The sequence below is a fragment of the Girardinichthys multiradiatus genome, chromosome 14 (genome assembly GCF_021462225.1).
Source record: "Girardinichthys multiradiatus isolate DD_20200921_A chromosome 14, DD_fGirMul_XY1, whole genome shotgun sequence".
In the NCBI taxonomy this organism is placed as follows: domain Eukaryota; kingdom Metazoa; phylum Chordata; class Actinopteri; order Cyprinodontiformes; family Goodeidae; genus Girardinichthys; species Girardinichthys multiradiatus.
Window position 1 is genome coordinate 15,507,812 of NC_061807.1, and position 16,427 is coordinate 15,524,238.

At 43.1% G+C, this 16,427-nt stretch overlaps 1 protein-coding gene across 4 annotated transcripts in view; it reads right to left on the minus strand.

The window, feature by feature from the left end:
• Positions 1-11,039: 11,039 nt before the first annotated feature.
• exoc6b (exocyst complex component 6B) overlaps positions 11,040-16,427 on the minus strand; it is a 117,333-nt gene continuing 111,945 nt past the window's right edge. For 3 of the 4 annotated variants that reach the window (XM_047384935.1, XM_047384937.1, XM_047384936.1), the window contains one exon: positions 11,040-14,384. In XM_047384935.1, coding sequence (XP_047240891.1) covers positions 14,258-14,384 — 127 coding nt within the window. In that variant the 3' untranslated portion in view covers positions 11,040-14,257. The remainder of the gene's footprint in view (positions 14,385-16,427) is intronic. The other variant, XM_047384938.1, reaches the window with a different exon arrangement.

Below are 16,427 nucleotides of genomic sequence, written 5' to 3' on the forward strand. Positions count from 1 at the left end.
GGGAGTTTAAATAACATGTTTTATTTGCCACTTTAAAGTTGTAATGGTGGAGTTTGATTAATGCATTAATCTTTACTGTTAGTTTATGATTAATTGGATCACCAAGCCTCTGATTCATGCCGTGTGAATCTGGACACACCTACAGATTTCTTCTGTTTGTTTGTGCTTTTATGTCGAACTTTAATGTTTCAGGTTATCAAACAAATGATAATACCAGACAAAATTTTGACAAGGCCAAACGATTCAGAGGTGGACCTGCTGGTGTGCTTTGGATAATCTTTTCCTGCTGCAAAGCCTAAGGTCACAAACTGAAAGCCTGACGTTCTCCTTCTGGGTTTTCTGCTAGAAAGCAGAATTTATGGTTCCGTCGATTACTGCAAGTCATCGAGGTTCTGAAGCAGTAAAGCAACACCATCACACTACTATAGCCAGGTTTAGTTGCAGCATGATGTTCTTTTGCTGTAATGCTGTTAGTTTTACACCAGATGTTGTATTTCACCAAAGGTCCAACATGTTCTTCATGGTCAGCAATTGTTTTCATCTAGCAAATCTCAAATTGTTGTCTCTTTCTTATTGTTTAATCATGAACACTGACCCTAACTGAGGCATGTGGGCTTTGAGCCTACTTCATGCTGTCAGACAGGTTCTACTCACAGTTAATTTACCAAGGGTGGTGATTATACTTCCACACGGGGACAGATTGGTTCGTTTGGTTTTTTCCTCCCTTTTTTTGGTGCATTAGCAACACCTCAAATTACTTTAATTAAAACTGGAGATGGTTCTTTCTAGACTACTGCACCTCAACTGTGGATCGAGCTTTCTTTGTTTTTGTTGTACTAAGTGGCTCTAAATGGGTTTAGCTCCTCAGCAACAGATGCAACATTAAGATTGCTTTGAGGTTTAATGGATGTGCTTCTTCTAGCCCTTGCCAGACCACATGAATGAGAGACCCCCGGGTTGTCAGCCCATAAATGATTAAATAACTGACACACATGTTGCAGCTTCGTCATTCTTTAAAACCTCCAAGCTGCAGAGAGGGAAGGTTTACATCAGCGGTCCCCAAGTACAGTCCTCGAGATCTACCATCTTGCAACTTTAAGAAGGATCCCTTCTCCGACACACCTGAATCAAATGGCTGAATTCCCTCATTAGCATCCAGTCATTTAGCTCTGCAGAGGCCTGTAGAAGAATTTATTAGATTCAGTTGTGTTAGAGAAGGGACGTGTCTAAACGTTGCAGGATTGTAGCTCTCGACCACTGGAGCTGGGCACCTGGGTTACCTGCTCTTATTTCCTTACACATCATCTTTTATGAAAACTTAAAGGTCTGCACCTAATTTTTCTGTGTCTAGTCTGTAACTTTAACTGTGCTCCCAGTGCTTTATTCCTGGGAGGTTTCTGGACCGACTCTCATAGTAACAAACCTTGAAAACAGATACATTCATTCATTTGGTTGCTCCTAATTTTTAAAATCCCATATTAGCAAAACTAACTAGCCCACATAATCAGGCTAGGCTGGAAGAGAAGCGGGTAAATGGTTAAATGTCATGTCATCCCTTCCCACTTTTTATAACCCCTAACTAACCTTCTGCACAATCCCATAACAAGGTGGGGCATCCCCCTGGTTTCTAAAATGAGTCTTTATGTACCTGACCTGTGCTTGCTGAGACAACTACACATACAAACATCTTTATCCATTCATTGTCCACACCCACTTATCCATGCATGGTTCAGGGTGGGGTCTGGTGTCTGTCTCCTGTGGTCATTGGGCGAGAGGAAGGGTACAACCTGGACAGGTCACCAGTTAATCACAGACCAACACATAGAAACAGGACAAACAACCATGCAGACACTCATGTATAAATAAGGGCAATTTTGAGTGATCAACTAAACTAACAGTTATGTTTTTGGATTGTGGGAGGAGGCCAGAGAACCCAGAGAGAACCCCTGCATGCACAGGGACAACATGCATGGGACTGAATTCAAAACCAGCTGCAAAACAACAGTGCTACCAACTGTGCCACTGTGCAGCAACAAATGTAAACATAGAGTATAATGCAAAGTGTTACAGTTTTCACTGTTTAGAGTCTTAGGAAGAAAGAGCGTCGTAAGCATTTACCAAGGAAACAACACACATGAAGAGTGGCTGGATAAAACTGCGGGCATTCCTGTGAAGGTAAAGACATGTCCAAAGATGTCCCTAACAAGTCCTACTTCTTCAGTCTTTTGGTCCTGCCATGAACCTTAACATGCAGAACCTAGAAGGCGAGCAGAGACAGAGCTCTTGCGGTCTCCTGTAATTTATTAAATCATTGGGCAGTATGACATGTGGTGGTATTTGCTTGGACATTCATTCCTGGAAAGATTTGCGACTTTCTGCCCAAATCTTAGTCAGGAACAAATATGCCTTTCAAGAAATGACGGATGACATGCTGTTAGCAACAACGTGATAAAAACTGTAAAAAACTATGCTTGGATGAAGAATCATCTCTGGACAGCCATTACATTAAAATTTCAAAACTGGACAACCAACCATTGACCCAAACAAAGGTTTCAAAAAGGAACTAAAAAAAGGAACTAAACTCTGTAGAGTCAGCTGGTTTTCGGTAGTTATAAAATGACGACAGACCGATTCATCCTCAAATCTGCTGCTTCATTAGATAATGCTTCGTTTTGGGTCAGGGAGGACTACTGTGACCTGGAGTTTTAAGAGGATTTCTTGAAATTTTTAGTCAGGGCATGAATGTTTTAAGAAAAATGTGAACAAAGGAGGTTCAGAGAGGGTTAAAGAGTAAAAAGAAAGGAGAAGAAAAGGAAGTTTATGGGAACATCTCAAATCTTAAAGCTCTGGTTTCCCAGAGTTTCTTCTGGATTCAGATCACAACCGCAAAATGACTTCCCTTCCCTGGATGTGCCAACACATACTGATTCCTAGAAGACAGTCACTTTGTCTCATTATGCTCCTGTAGCGACTCGGTCAATAACCTACTGTTTCTAGGAGCTAAAAGCAAAGACATTAATAAAGTTTTTAAGAAGTAAATTTCTGTTTTATTCAGATTTCTTCAGTGAAATGTTCATCCTTAAAGGTGTGAAAGCCAGATTTCTGGACATCCCACAGATGCGCGATTGGATTGACATCTGATCAGTTTCAAGGGCAAGTCAACACCTCCAACTCGTTCTGGAGCTCCTTAAACTACACTGCTCGAAAAAATAAAGGGCACAATCAAATAACACATCCTAGATCTGAATGAATGAAATATTCTCATTGAATACTTTGTTCTGTACAAAGTTGAATGTGCTGACAACAAAATCAGACAAAAATCATCAATGGAAATCTAATTTATTAACCAATGGAGGCCTGGATTTGGAGTCACACACAAAATTAAAGTGGAAAAACACACTACAGGCTGATCCAACTTTGATGTAATGTCCTTAAAACAAGTCAAAATGAGGCTCAGTATTGTGTGTGGCCTCCACGTGCCTCCATGACCTCCCTACAATGCCTGGTCATGCTCCTGATGAGACAGTGGATGGTCTCCTGAGGGATCTCCTCCCAGACCTGGACTAAAGCATCCTCCAACTCCTGGACAGTCTGTGGTGCAACGTGACGTTGGTGGATGGAGCGAGACATGATGTTCCAGATGTGCTCAATCGGATTCAGGTCTGGAGAACGGGCGGGCCAGTCCATAGCTTCAATGTCTTCATCTTGCAGGAACTGCTGACACACTCCAGCCACATGAAGTCTAGCATTGTCCTGCATTAGGAGGAACCCAGGGCCAACCTCACCAGCATATGGTCTTACAAGGGTTCTGAGGATCTCATCTCGGTACCTAATGGCAGTCAGACTACCTCTGGCGAGCACATAGAGGACCGTGCAGCCCTCCAAAGACTTGCCACCCCACACCATTACTGACCCACCTCCAAACCAGTCATGCTGAAGGATGTTGCAGGCAGCAGATCGCTCTCCACGGTGCCTCCAGACTCTGTCACGTCTGTCACATGTGCTCAGTGTGAACCTGCTTTCATCTGTGAAGAGCACAGGGCACCAGTGGTGAATTTGCCAATCCTGGTGTTCTCTGGCAAATGCCAAGCATCCTGCACGGTGTTGGGCTGTGAGCACAACCCCCATTTGTGGATGTCAGGCCCTCATACCATCCTCATGGAGTCGGTTTCTAACCGTTTGTGCAGACACATGCACATTTGTGGCCTGCTGGAGGTCATTTTGCAGGGCTCTGGCAGTGCTCCTCCTGTTCGTCCTTGCACAAAGGCAGAGGTAGCGGTCCTGCTGCTGGGTGGTTGCCTTCCTATGTCCTCCTCCACGTCTCCTGGTGTACTGGCCTGTCTCCTGGTAGCGCCTCCAGGCTCTGGACACTACGCTGACAGACACAGCAAACCTTCTTGCCACAGCTCGCATTGATGTGCCATCCTGGATGAGCTGCACTACCTGAGCCACTTGTGTGGGTTGTAGAGTCCGTCTCATGCTACCACGAGTGTGAAAGCACCACCAACATTCAAAAGTGCCCAAAACATCAGCCAGAAAGCATAGATACTGAGAAGTGGTCTGTGGTCCCCACCTGCAGAACCACTCCTTTATTGAGTGTCTTGCTAATCGCCAAAGATTTCCCCCTGTTGTCTTTTTCATTTGAACAACAACATGTGAAATTGATTGTCAATCATTGTTGCTTCCTAAGTGGACAGTTTGATTTCACAAAAGTTTGATTTACTCGGAGTTATATTGTGTTGTTTAAATGTTCCCTTTATTTGTTTGAGCAGTGTATTTATGAAAGAAAGAGGTCCCATTCATCAGGAGGATCCGTCAGCAATTTGAGCAACAATATCTCGTCTGTTGAATGAAACCACACCAGGTCCCCACTGGCATCAACAAATCCATGAGCCTATCGCCGGTTCATAACTGTTCCTTCTAAAACTGATCTTGACAGATACTGACCTCTGCAGACCAAGGACACCCCACCAGAACTGCAGTTTTGGAGATGCTTTGACCTTTCACTGTTCTGCTCTCGTCAAACTCACTCAAACCCATACACATCTACTTTGAGAGCAAACTCCCACCAAATAATGAGTGCCATGACAGAGGGTCATAATATAGTTAGTTTGGAATCCTTGTATTTTCACACAAAGTTCTGCTTCCTGAAAGCCCATTTTCTGTCATACTTTTTAAAACTAGTTTTGAATAAAATTCCTTGAATTCAAACATTTTTGTCCACAATCTTTAAAAGAAGCATGTCGTGAAATTCTCAGTGCAGCTTTAGAGCTCTAATCACCATCAGCTTCATCTCACACCAACTTACAGGCAAAGATTGAAAACCTCAAGGCCTGTGGTTATGACTGTTAGAAAGTGGACGGATGAGTCAAAGCAGATATTACAGGCCTGCGTTGACTGCGCAGATTGGAGTGTTTCTGAAGCTTCAGCCACTGACCTGGATGAACCTGCTGAAACTGTGGCATCATACATCAGTGTTTGTGAGGACATGACCAAGATCTTTCGCATGTACAACAACAAACCACGGTTTTCTTCACATCTGAGGAAGCTGCGTAAGACCAGGGAAGAGGCTTACAGGTCCTTCTCAAAATATTAGCATATTGTGATAAAGTTCATTATTTTCCATAATGTAATGATGAAAATTTAACATTCATATATTTTAGATTCATTGCACACTAACTGAAATATTTCAGGTCTTTTATTGTCTTAATACGGATGATTTTGGCATACAGCTCATGAAAACCCAAAATTCCTATCTCACAAAATTAGCATATCATTAAAAGGGTCTCTAAACGAGCTATGAACCTAATCATCTGAATCAACGAGTTAACTCTAAACACCTGCAAAAGATTCCTGAGGCCTTTAAAACTCCCAGCCTGGTTCATCACTCAAAACTCCAATCATGGGTAAGACTGCCGACCTGACTACTGTCCAGAAGGCCACTATTGACACCCTCAAGCAAGAGGGTAAGACACAGAAAGAAATTTCTGAACGAATAGGCTGTTCCCAGAGTGCTGTATCAAGACACCTCAGTGGGAAGTCTGTGGGAAGGAAAAAGTGTGGCAGAAAACGCTGCACAACGAGAAGAGGTGACCGGACCCTGAGGAAGATTGTGGAGAAGGGCCGATTCCAGACCTTGGGGGACCTGCGGAAGCAGTGGACTGAGTCTGGAGTAGAAACATCCAGAGCCACCGTGCACAGGCATGTGCAGGAAATGGGCTACAGGTGCCGCATTCCCCAGGTCAAGCCACTTTTGAACCAGAAACAGCGGCAGAAGCGCCTGACCTGGGCTACAGAGAAGCAGCACTGGACTGTTGCTCAGTGGTCCAAAGTACTTTTTTCGGATGAAAGCAAATTCTGCATGTCATTCGGAAATCAAGATGCCAGAGTCTGGAGGAAGACTGGGGAGAAGGAAATGCCAAAATGCCAGAAGTCCAGTGTCAAGTACCCACAGTCAGTGATGGTCTGGGGTGCCGTGTCAGCTGCTGGTGTTGGTCCACTGTGTTTTATCAAGGGCAGGGTCAATGCAGCTAGCTATCAGGAGATTTTGGAGCACTTAATGATTCCATCTACTGAAAAGCTTCATGGAGATGAAGATTTTATTTTTCAGCACGACCTGGCACCTGCTCACAGTGCCAAAACGTCTGGTAAATGGTTTACTGACCATGGTATCACTGTGCTCAATTGGCCTGCCAACTCTCCTGACCTGAACCCCATAGAGAATCTGTGGGATATTGTGAAGAGAACGTTGAGAGACTCAAGACCCAACACTCTGGATGAGCTAAAGGCTGCCATCGAAGCATCCTGGGCCTCCATAAGACCTCAGCAGTGCCACAGGCTGATTGCCTCCATGCCACGCCGCATTGAAGCAGTCATTTCTGCAAAAGGATTCCCGACCAAGTATTGAGTGCATAACTGTACATGATTATTTGAAGGTTGACGTTTTTTGTATTAAAAACACTTTTCTTTTATTGGTCGGATGAAATATGCTAATTTTGTGAGATAGGAATTTTGGGTTTTCATGAGCTGTATGCTACAATCATCCGTATTAAGACAATAAAAGACCTGAAATATTTCAGTTAGTGTGCAATGAATCTAAAATATATGAATGTTATATTTTCATCATGACATTATGGAAAATAATTAACTTTATCACAATATGCTAATATTTTGAGAAGGACCTGTATAGCATTGGGGACCGGGCCCTATATAAACAGGCGAGGAACAAACAGACCAAGGAGGTCAGGGCAGCTAAGAGAAGCTACAGCAAGAAGCTAAAAAACAGCTTCTTAGCTAACGACCCAGCAGCAATTTGGAGGAGCTTAAACACCATTACTAGCTACAGAAGCCCATTCCCCCCCGACTGGCTGACAACTGCTGCCGACAAGTCTTCTGAGCAAGCTCTGCCCTGGTGGCAACACAGTTAGGTGGCAAAGACTAGACAGTGCCAAAGGTTTCTACTGATACAGAAAAACTCTTGTTTCAAGTGCATCATTACTGACACCAAACATTTCTTGACAGCAAACATTTGTTTGGTAGCAACCATTACTAACTCAAGAAGACAATTTCAAGAACATCTTCCCCTCTTTTATAACGACTGGTCCGCTAATTAGATCGATAGAGGGATTTCAGCTAGACTGTTGCACAACTTCACCTGCGCTGAAGATATGACGAGACTGGAATTAGGAAACAAATGTGAAGCCTGGTGAACGAAACCTTTTAATCTAATAAAGCTTTTGTTGCATTTACAGTGGGGAGAACAAGTATTTGATACTCTGCCAGTTTTGCAGGTTTTCCCACTTGCAAAGCATGTAGAAGTCTTAATTTTTTATCATAGGTACTCTTCAACTGTGACGCAATCTAAAACAAAAATCCAGAAAATCACACTGTGTGATTTTAAGTAATTGGCATTTTATTGCATGACATAAGTATTTGATACATCTGAAACACCAAACTGAATATTTGGTACAGAAACTCGTAGTTCACGAGGTCTGCACACACTGCAGCAGGGATTCTTGTCCACTCCTCCATACAGATCTTCTCCAGATCCTTCAGGTTTTGGGGCTGTCACTGGGCAATACGGACTTTCAACTCCCTCCAAAGATTTTTGACTGGGTTCTGGTCGGGAAACTGGCTGGACCACTCCAAGACCTTGAGATGCTTTTTACGGAGCCAATCCTTAGTACCTCTGGCTGTGTGCCACGGCCCATCTTCAATGCCCTTACTGAGGGAAGGAGGTTGTTGGCTAAGATCTCCTGATACATGGCCCCATCCATCCTCCCCTCAATACGGTGCAGTCATCCTGTCCCCTTTGCAGAAAAGCATCCCTAAAGAATGATGTTTCTACCTCCATGCTTCATGGTAGGGATGGTGTTCTTGGGGTTGTTTTTATCCTCCTTCTTCCTCCAAACACGGCAAGTGGAGCTTAGACCATAAAGCTCTATTTTTGTCTCATCAGACCACAGGACCTTCTCCCATTCCTCCTCTGGATCATCCAGATGGTTGTTGGCAAACTTCAGACAGACCTGGAAATGCGCTGGCTTAAGCAGGGGAACCTTGCATGCGCTGCAGGACTTTAATCCATGGCAGCGTAGTGTGTTACTAACGGTCTTCTTTGAGACTGTGGTCGCAGCTCTCTTTCGGTCATTGACTAGGTTCTGCCGTGTAGTTCTGGGCTGATCCCTCACCTTCCTCATGATCATTGATGCCCCACAAGGTGAGATCTTGCATGGAGCCCCAGACCGAGGGAGATTGACAGTCATCTTGAACTTCTTCCATTTTCTTATAATTGCTCCAACAGTTGTTGTCTTCTCAGCACACTGATTGGCTGATTTTCCTGTAGCCCATCCCAGCCTGGTGCAGGTCCACTATTATTATCCCTGATGTCCTCACACAGCTCTCTAGTTTTGGCCATTGTGGAGAGGTTGGAGTTTGATTGAATGTATGGACAGGTGTCTTTTATACAGATAATGAGTTCAAACAAGTGCAGTTAACACAGGTAATGAGTGGAGAACAGGAGGCCTGTGAGAGCTGGGATTCTTACTGGTTGTTAGGTGATCAAACACTTATGTCATGCAATAAAATGCTAATTAATTACTTAAATATCACACGTGATTTTCTGGATTTTTGTTTTAGATTCCGTCTCTCACAGCTGAAGAGAACCTATGATAAAAAAAAGTCTTCTACATGCTTTGAAAGTGGAAAAACCTGCACACTCAGCTGGGTATCAGTAGCAGTAAATACTTGTTCTCCCCACTGTATTTACCTAAAACCACCGAGTAATACAAGAATCATCAAAACAAAAACTCTACAAACGTTGCAAAAGTTAACAATTGTGTTGTTGTTAAAACTGCTAGCCATGTTGCTCTGCTGGCCTGGTTGTGGCTGTGGTCCGGTGCCAGGCTGGGGGGCGTCAGGGACTGGGTGCTCGGTTGGCTCTGCTCTGCTTTGTTGGTTCGGGGTGTGTGCGCATGTTGGTTGTGTACCCCCTTTTGTGCGGCATATTCCTGTTGTGGTGGGCCAGCTGGTCTGCCTTTTTTTGTAATGGGGCCGCACTCTTGGTCGCTGCTGTGTGCTTCCGGCTGGCTCCTCTTTGTTGGGGATCGGTAGCTTTTTTGGACAGAGCCTGGGGGTGTTGGTCCTGGTTTTCGGTCAGTTCTCGGGGATCGGTGCCTGTGTCCCTGGGAGAGCATTAAGTCCTTCCCGCCCGCTCCATCACACTAACACTCAAGTAGGACCTTGGGGTGCGGGTGTGTCATAGGAGTGCAGGGAGGGTTTTCCATCTCTGTGGTCCCATGGCAGCCTAGGCCCCAACTTTATTGTACAACTTAAACACTTTCACTTATAAAATTTTCATGACAAGCACATGTAGGGCCTTGGGGTGGGCACGCTTAATGACATCCAGAGGGGGTCTATTTAATTAGCCGCACCTCTGAATGTTAAGTTGCATGTAGACATTGAGGGTTGGAGGCTGGGAGGAGGAGCGGCCCTCCTGGTCTGGGTCAGGTCGCGTGGGTTGATTGGTGCCAGGGCTGGTGCTTCGGCTTCTTTTGGGATTGTTCAGAATTTTTTGAATTTCGGTCCCTGGCTTTGGTGCCTGGTCCGTCGGCTGGGGTTTCCTGGCAGGTGGTCTCAGCTGGGCAGTGTGTGGCGGTGATTGGGGGTATGGCTGTGCTTTGGTGGAAGGGCTGCGCTGCCCCCCCCCCCCAGCGTTTTTGTATAATTGAACCCGTCTGACACTGGATGTTTTCTACCAGACAAATAAAACTTAGGCCACCGATGTTTTCGTACTTGATCAGCAACTGCTGCTGATTGTTTTGTACTTGACTTTCAGGAACAAAATTTAGGCATTTGCTGCAAGATATTTCATATCTAGCTTTTTAGTACGGACCTTATTTCAGTTTGCACCTGCCAGGGGGACTGGGCCGTAATGGGGCTGTCAGCACACTGCTTATATTTAGGCAGATAACATAAAAATATGCAATGAACCCCCTTTCACACTGGGCTGTTATCGATACAGGACCTATACTAACCTTTTGAATTCTTCATAACCATCAGGTTGTCTGTTTTTAAGTTGCTTCGCCAGGGTTGCAATGCTACTGAACTTTGTAGCCACCCTTCTGTAGAACAGCTTTCATAAGGGATTATGACTAACCTTTTGACTTTTTCCTGTTAAGTCTGCCTCAGCTGCAAAATACATGCAACCAAAACTTTTGCCTGTTTAACTATAGACCGTGGTTCAGGTAAGCTGCTGCAACAAAGGGAAGTGTCTGAGTGTTTGTGTCTGCAGCACTGCTCTGCAAAATGTTGCGCCAACTAAGGTAGAAGCCAGCTTTTCAGTTGTTATTGACACAATTTGAATCTTAAAACATTTGTTTACATCTTTGATTACATTGAAACATTGATTAAATTAACTTGGTAACATAAAATAAATATAACAGATAACAGATGTGGATCAATTATCGAAATTAACACCTTTAGTAATCAAAGAACTAACGGCACAAAAATTAGCTTCAAATAAACAAAACATGAAGACAATATTTAATAGTTTGCCATTTATTTCATGTTCATCTGTTGGCATATCTCATTTTATTTGTATTTTCAATAATTAGTGGTTTAATACATCAGAGTGTACAGTGCTAATGTTACAACAGTTTTTGTCTGCAATAAACAAACATGGGACAGAAAGTAGCAACATCATATGCAGACAGAGGACTCTGGAAATCCAGCATAGCTGCAGGATCACCGCTCAGGAAAAGGACCGAGAATCTCATTTAATTGAGAGAAAAACATCCAACAACCTGCATGGAAAGAAGAACCGGAGCTCCAGGATGTGTTAATGGTGTTAGTTGGAAATAAGCAACAATCTCACCTCCAGAAAAGTTTGAAATTGAGCGACAAGCTTTAAAAAGAAGAAAAAAAGAAATTCAAGCAGAGTTTTCTTATTGTAAACTAACAGAAAACTGCCCAGACTCCAAACACCACATTATGCTGCTTCATTGGCTGAAGGCGTACAGCAAAGGCACATTCAGCAACACCCCGTTCCCTTTCGAAAAGTAAAATAAACAAAACAAATGACGACCAATAGGTTACAAAATATAACTAAAATCCTCGTAGAAATCCACAAAATGAGATGCTCAGCAAATCGCACAGAAAACTGAACAAAATGTTCTTCATGAAACAGAAAAACATAGATTTATAAACACAATGCAGATTTGAATCCCTTTATAAAGCACACACTTTTCATTTAACACGCTGCTGCACTTTCTAATAGTATTGCACCCAAGTTTACCAACAAAACACATTGAAGACGACCCTTATTAGTTTGAGAAACAATCTAGTGTGAAACTAAGTAGATGTTGTGCTTTAATTAGTTACCTGTGTGTACAAGTATCCAGAGTACACACACACACAGACACACACAGAAACAAACACACAGTTCCTGGCATTATGGAAGACACAGGACAGTGTGTGCTTGGCATTACGACTATGGTTCTATACAAACTCATCCCAATCAGGCAGACAAACAACAGACTACACAACATAAAGCAGTTGCCAGTTCGGAGCATCACCCCCCCGCTGAGACCCAGTTATTTAAGTAATAACACTCTTTCTGTTCTAATCACGTTTCACTACATGGATGGGGAATAGTTGCCAGTTTTGAACAACATCCCCCTTTTTTGTCTTATATCTCTCGCTCACTGTGGAGGTGTAAAGTTCAGGCACTTGTTCAAGTATTTGCAGGTTGTGTGTTAGACAGTTTCCTGTGAAGTGGGGCTGGTTGAAAGCCTTGTTTGCCGGTTTAGAACAGGCCGGTTCAGAGACTTAATGTACTGATGTGAACAAGATCAGAAGCTAAACTGCTCTGGGGGAGGCCTTGAATATATCTTATCTGTCACAGCAGCCAAGGTCCAGGATCTCGTGATGCACCACTGGCAGCAATAAACCAGGGACATCTGTGTTTACCTCTGTTTAACTGCTTTAGTGTATTGTTAAAACATGTAGGGATAGTAGAGTAGCAAAAGTATTTGAAAAATAAATACATTTTCCATTAACATGACAACACCGGCAGCACATCTCTATGTTTCCATGCTGGTTTGTAAAAAGGAACGCCTCAGCTTGATTAAGCTAGGTTCTGTGGCAGTTTTAGCCGTCAGTGTTTTACCTGCAGTTTGAATGAAGCGGCTTGCTGAAGCAACTCACACCTGTCACATGAAAGCTATATATGAACTTTACACAGTGTCATATTAACATTATATTATTAACAGAGAACCCTGAGGTAATTTATACTAATAATCTAAAAATGTACTGAGCTACCGTTTCAGTTCCCTTTTTTTACTGTAAGCTTCTATGTAAATAACCTGCTAATGCTAAAGTGACAACAGTGTGAAGTTTAAGGATTTTTTTATTGTTTTTTTTTTTTTTTGCAGGAAAAACTATAATGTTTTTGTTTTTGTTTCAAGATGGTAGAAATCTACTTTGGTAAGGTATTGACCGCTCATGACTGCTCCACAGGACCCCACTTAAACAAAAACGTCTCTAAACAGAGTTATCCAAACTAACATCATTTTGACTGTCTGCGGCTGGTAAGATACTGAGATCTCACAACTACGCCACAGAACCCCACTTTAGAATAAATCTCAAAAATCCCAGAAATTAGGACTGTTCTTCAAACTAAAACCCCTGACTGCGGTCTACTGGAATAAGACACTGACTGCTTATAACTGCTCCATAGAACCACACCTTGAAAATAAATCTGTAATATGTTCCATACACTAGAGCACTGTTCTCCAAACTGGGATCACTGTGACTGCAGTCCACTGCTGGTAAGATAGTGGCTGCTCATATTTAGTCCTTGGAACCCGTTTCCCAAATATTCTTTAAATTAGGAATTTTTTCTCCAAACTGACTTTTCCATGCCTTTCATTTAACGCCACTTCACAGGATTCAAATACTTAAGCTTCACGCAAACTTTTAAACCCCTTTTAAGAAGACAAAGTGTTGAGTTCTCAACTATTGCAGTAACATTCTGTATTGCTTTGTTTTCAGACTTTATTTCAGTGCTCTTCCAAGTATTAAGCAACCTAACATGACATCACAAACGCCAGAATAATCTCTCAGACGTACATTCAATACATTTTATTGTTGTGCTACAAGTAACGAAGACGAGCGGCATGGAAGACGATAAAAGTCGGAACAAAACAGTCTCCGCAAAGCCAACCTATTCAGTCAGGAAATCGGAAGAGTTTTAAGGAAAATATGGCATTCAGGGATCCTTACGGACAATTGAAAACATTTTATGCCTCAACGATCTCATCTGCGGACAAATAAAGATTTCAAACCTGACTGCATCCGGCATGAAACGATCAAAGCTCCTGTTTCACGTTAGAAAGATGAACAGCAGGGCATAGTTTAGGAGCAGCATCTTTAGATTTGGCTCATAAATATGCTGCTTCCTGTCCAAACTAAGGGCTCAGTAGCATCCTAAAACAGCAACACGAGAATTAGTTAAACAGGAGAACACCCCTTTTAAACTCGGGAGGAAGGAGCTGACGGGAGGTTAATTAGTTACTAATGAGCTGGAGATAAAATGAAGATCTTCATTTTGCAAGCTTGAAACATTTGCTTCCAACAAGTAAACTCTAACATGGTACAGATTTAGATTTTTGGTTGATGGAAGACGCTCCGATCACTCTGGATTAAAATCAGAGGGCTGGATGGAGCTCTCTGGGCTTCCTGACCAATCAGTGGACTCTGTTTAGGCGTGATGCTGCGCGATGAGGTTGCGGAGCTGTTTGATGACGGTGTCGATGAGCTTCTGTCTGTCTCTGTCCGCCTTCTTGAACTGGGCCAGGACGACGTTCTTCTTGCTCGTCTCCTTCATCCTGGAGACAGAAAATGGGAGAAGATGATTAGGGGTGAAGGGGCAAAAAGGGATTAGAAGGAGAAAGAGGAAACCCACACAGTGTACAGGTAATCCATGCAAACAACTACTCAACAGTAATGTGAAAAAGTATTCACGCCCAAACAAATTTCTTTTGTTTCTTTGTCACCCTTAGATGTTTTAAATCAAACCAGTTTAATTAAAATAATAAAATGTATTTAGAAAAAAAAAAAACTAAGCCAACCTGATCATGTGTGAAAAAGTTATCAAAAGTAATAAAGAAATTCAAGAACACATGAGAAACACAGTACCTGATACTCATCTGCCATCTATCTGAGGCTTTAGGTCTCCAGTGAACCGCAGGGAGAGCCATTATCCACAAACGGAGAAAATATGGAACCTTCCCAGAAGTGTCCAGGGCGCATCCATGACTAATCCAGGGGGTCACCAAAGAGCCCAGAACAACATCCAAAGCACTGCAGACCTTACTTGCATCATTTAAGGTCAGAGTTCACGATTCAACAACAATAAAGAGGCTCTGCTATGATGGCATTGATGGGAAAGTTACAAGGCCAAAACCACTGCCGACCAAGAAGAACACAAAGCTCCATGTTTACCAAAAACCATCTTGACCAAAATATTCTGAGGACAGACGAGAAAGAAGTGAAGCTTCTTTGAAGGCGTGTGTCCTGTTAACTCTGGTATAAATCTAACAGTCAGAAAATCATACAAAGAGTAAAACATGGTGGTGGTAGTATGATGATCTGGGGCTGGTTTGCTTCTTCAGGACCCAGACAGCTTGCAGTAATTGATGAAACCATAAACTCTGCCCTCTTTCAGAAGATCCTGAAGGAGAATGTCCGACCATCAGTTCATGGCTTCAAACATGAGCACACTTGGGTTATGCAGCAGGACAACTTTCCAAAGCACACCACCACTGAACGCCTCAAAAAAAGGAACAAAGATATATATATATGTATGTATGTATGTGCAAATGCTCGTGGGGCAAATACTTTTTCACAGCACTGTAAAACCACAGGTCACACAATAAAAAAACCTACATGTGTAGTTGCATCCTGAGCCTCCATAAGGTGTCGGCAACCACTTGACCAGACAACTACCATTAGAAAGCTTCCACCTGGGCACAAAGAAGCAACCCACCTATACAGGTCCTTCTCAAAAAAGTAGCGTATTGTGATAAAGTTCATTATTTTCCATAATGTCATGAGGAAAATTTAACATTCATATATTTTAGATTCATTGCACACTAACTGAAATATTTCAGGTCTTTTATTGTCTTAATACGGATGATTTTGGCATACAGCTCATGAAAACCCAAAATTCCTATCTCACAAAATTAGCATATTATTAAAAGGGTCTCTAAACGAGCTATGAACCTAATCATCTGAATCAACGAGTTAACTCTAAACACCTGCAAAAGATTCCTGAGGCCTTTAAAACTCCCAGCCTGGTTCATCACTCAAAACCCCAATCATGGGTAAGACTGCCGACCTGACTGCTGTCCAGAAGGCCACTATTGACACCCTCAAGCAAGAGGGTAAGACACAGAAATAAATTTCTGAACGAATAGGCTGTTCCCAGAGTGCTGTATCAAGGCACCTCAGTGGGAAGTCTGTGGGAAGGAAAAAGTGTGGCAGAAAACGCTGCACAACGAGAAGAGGTGACCGGACCCTGAGGAAGATTGTGGAGAAGGGCCGATTCCAGACCTTGGGGGACCTGCGGAAGCAGTGGACTGAGTCTGAAGTAGAAACATCCAGAGCCACCGTGCACAGGCGTGTGCAGGAAATGGGCTACAGGTGCCGCATTCCCCAGACCTGGGCTACAGAGAAGCAGCACTGGACTGTTGCTCAGTGGTCCAAAGTACTTTGTTCGGATGAAAGCAAATTCTGCATGTCATTCAGAAATCAAGGTGCCAGAGTCTGGAGGAAGACTGGGGAGAAGGAAATGCCAAAATGCCAGAAGTCCAGTGTCAAGTACCCACAGTCAGTGATGGTCTGGGGTGCCGTGTCAGCTGCTGGTGTTG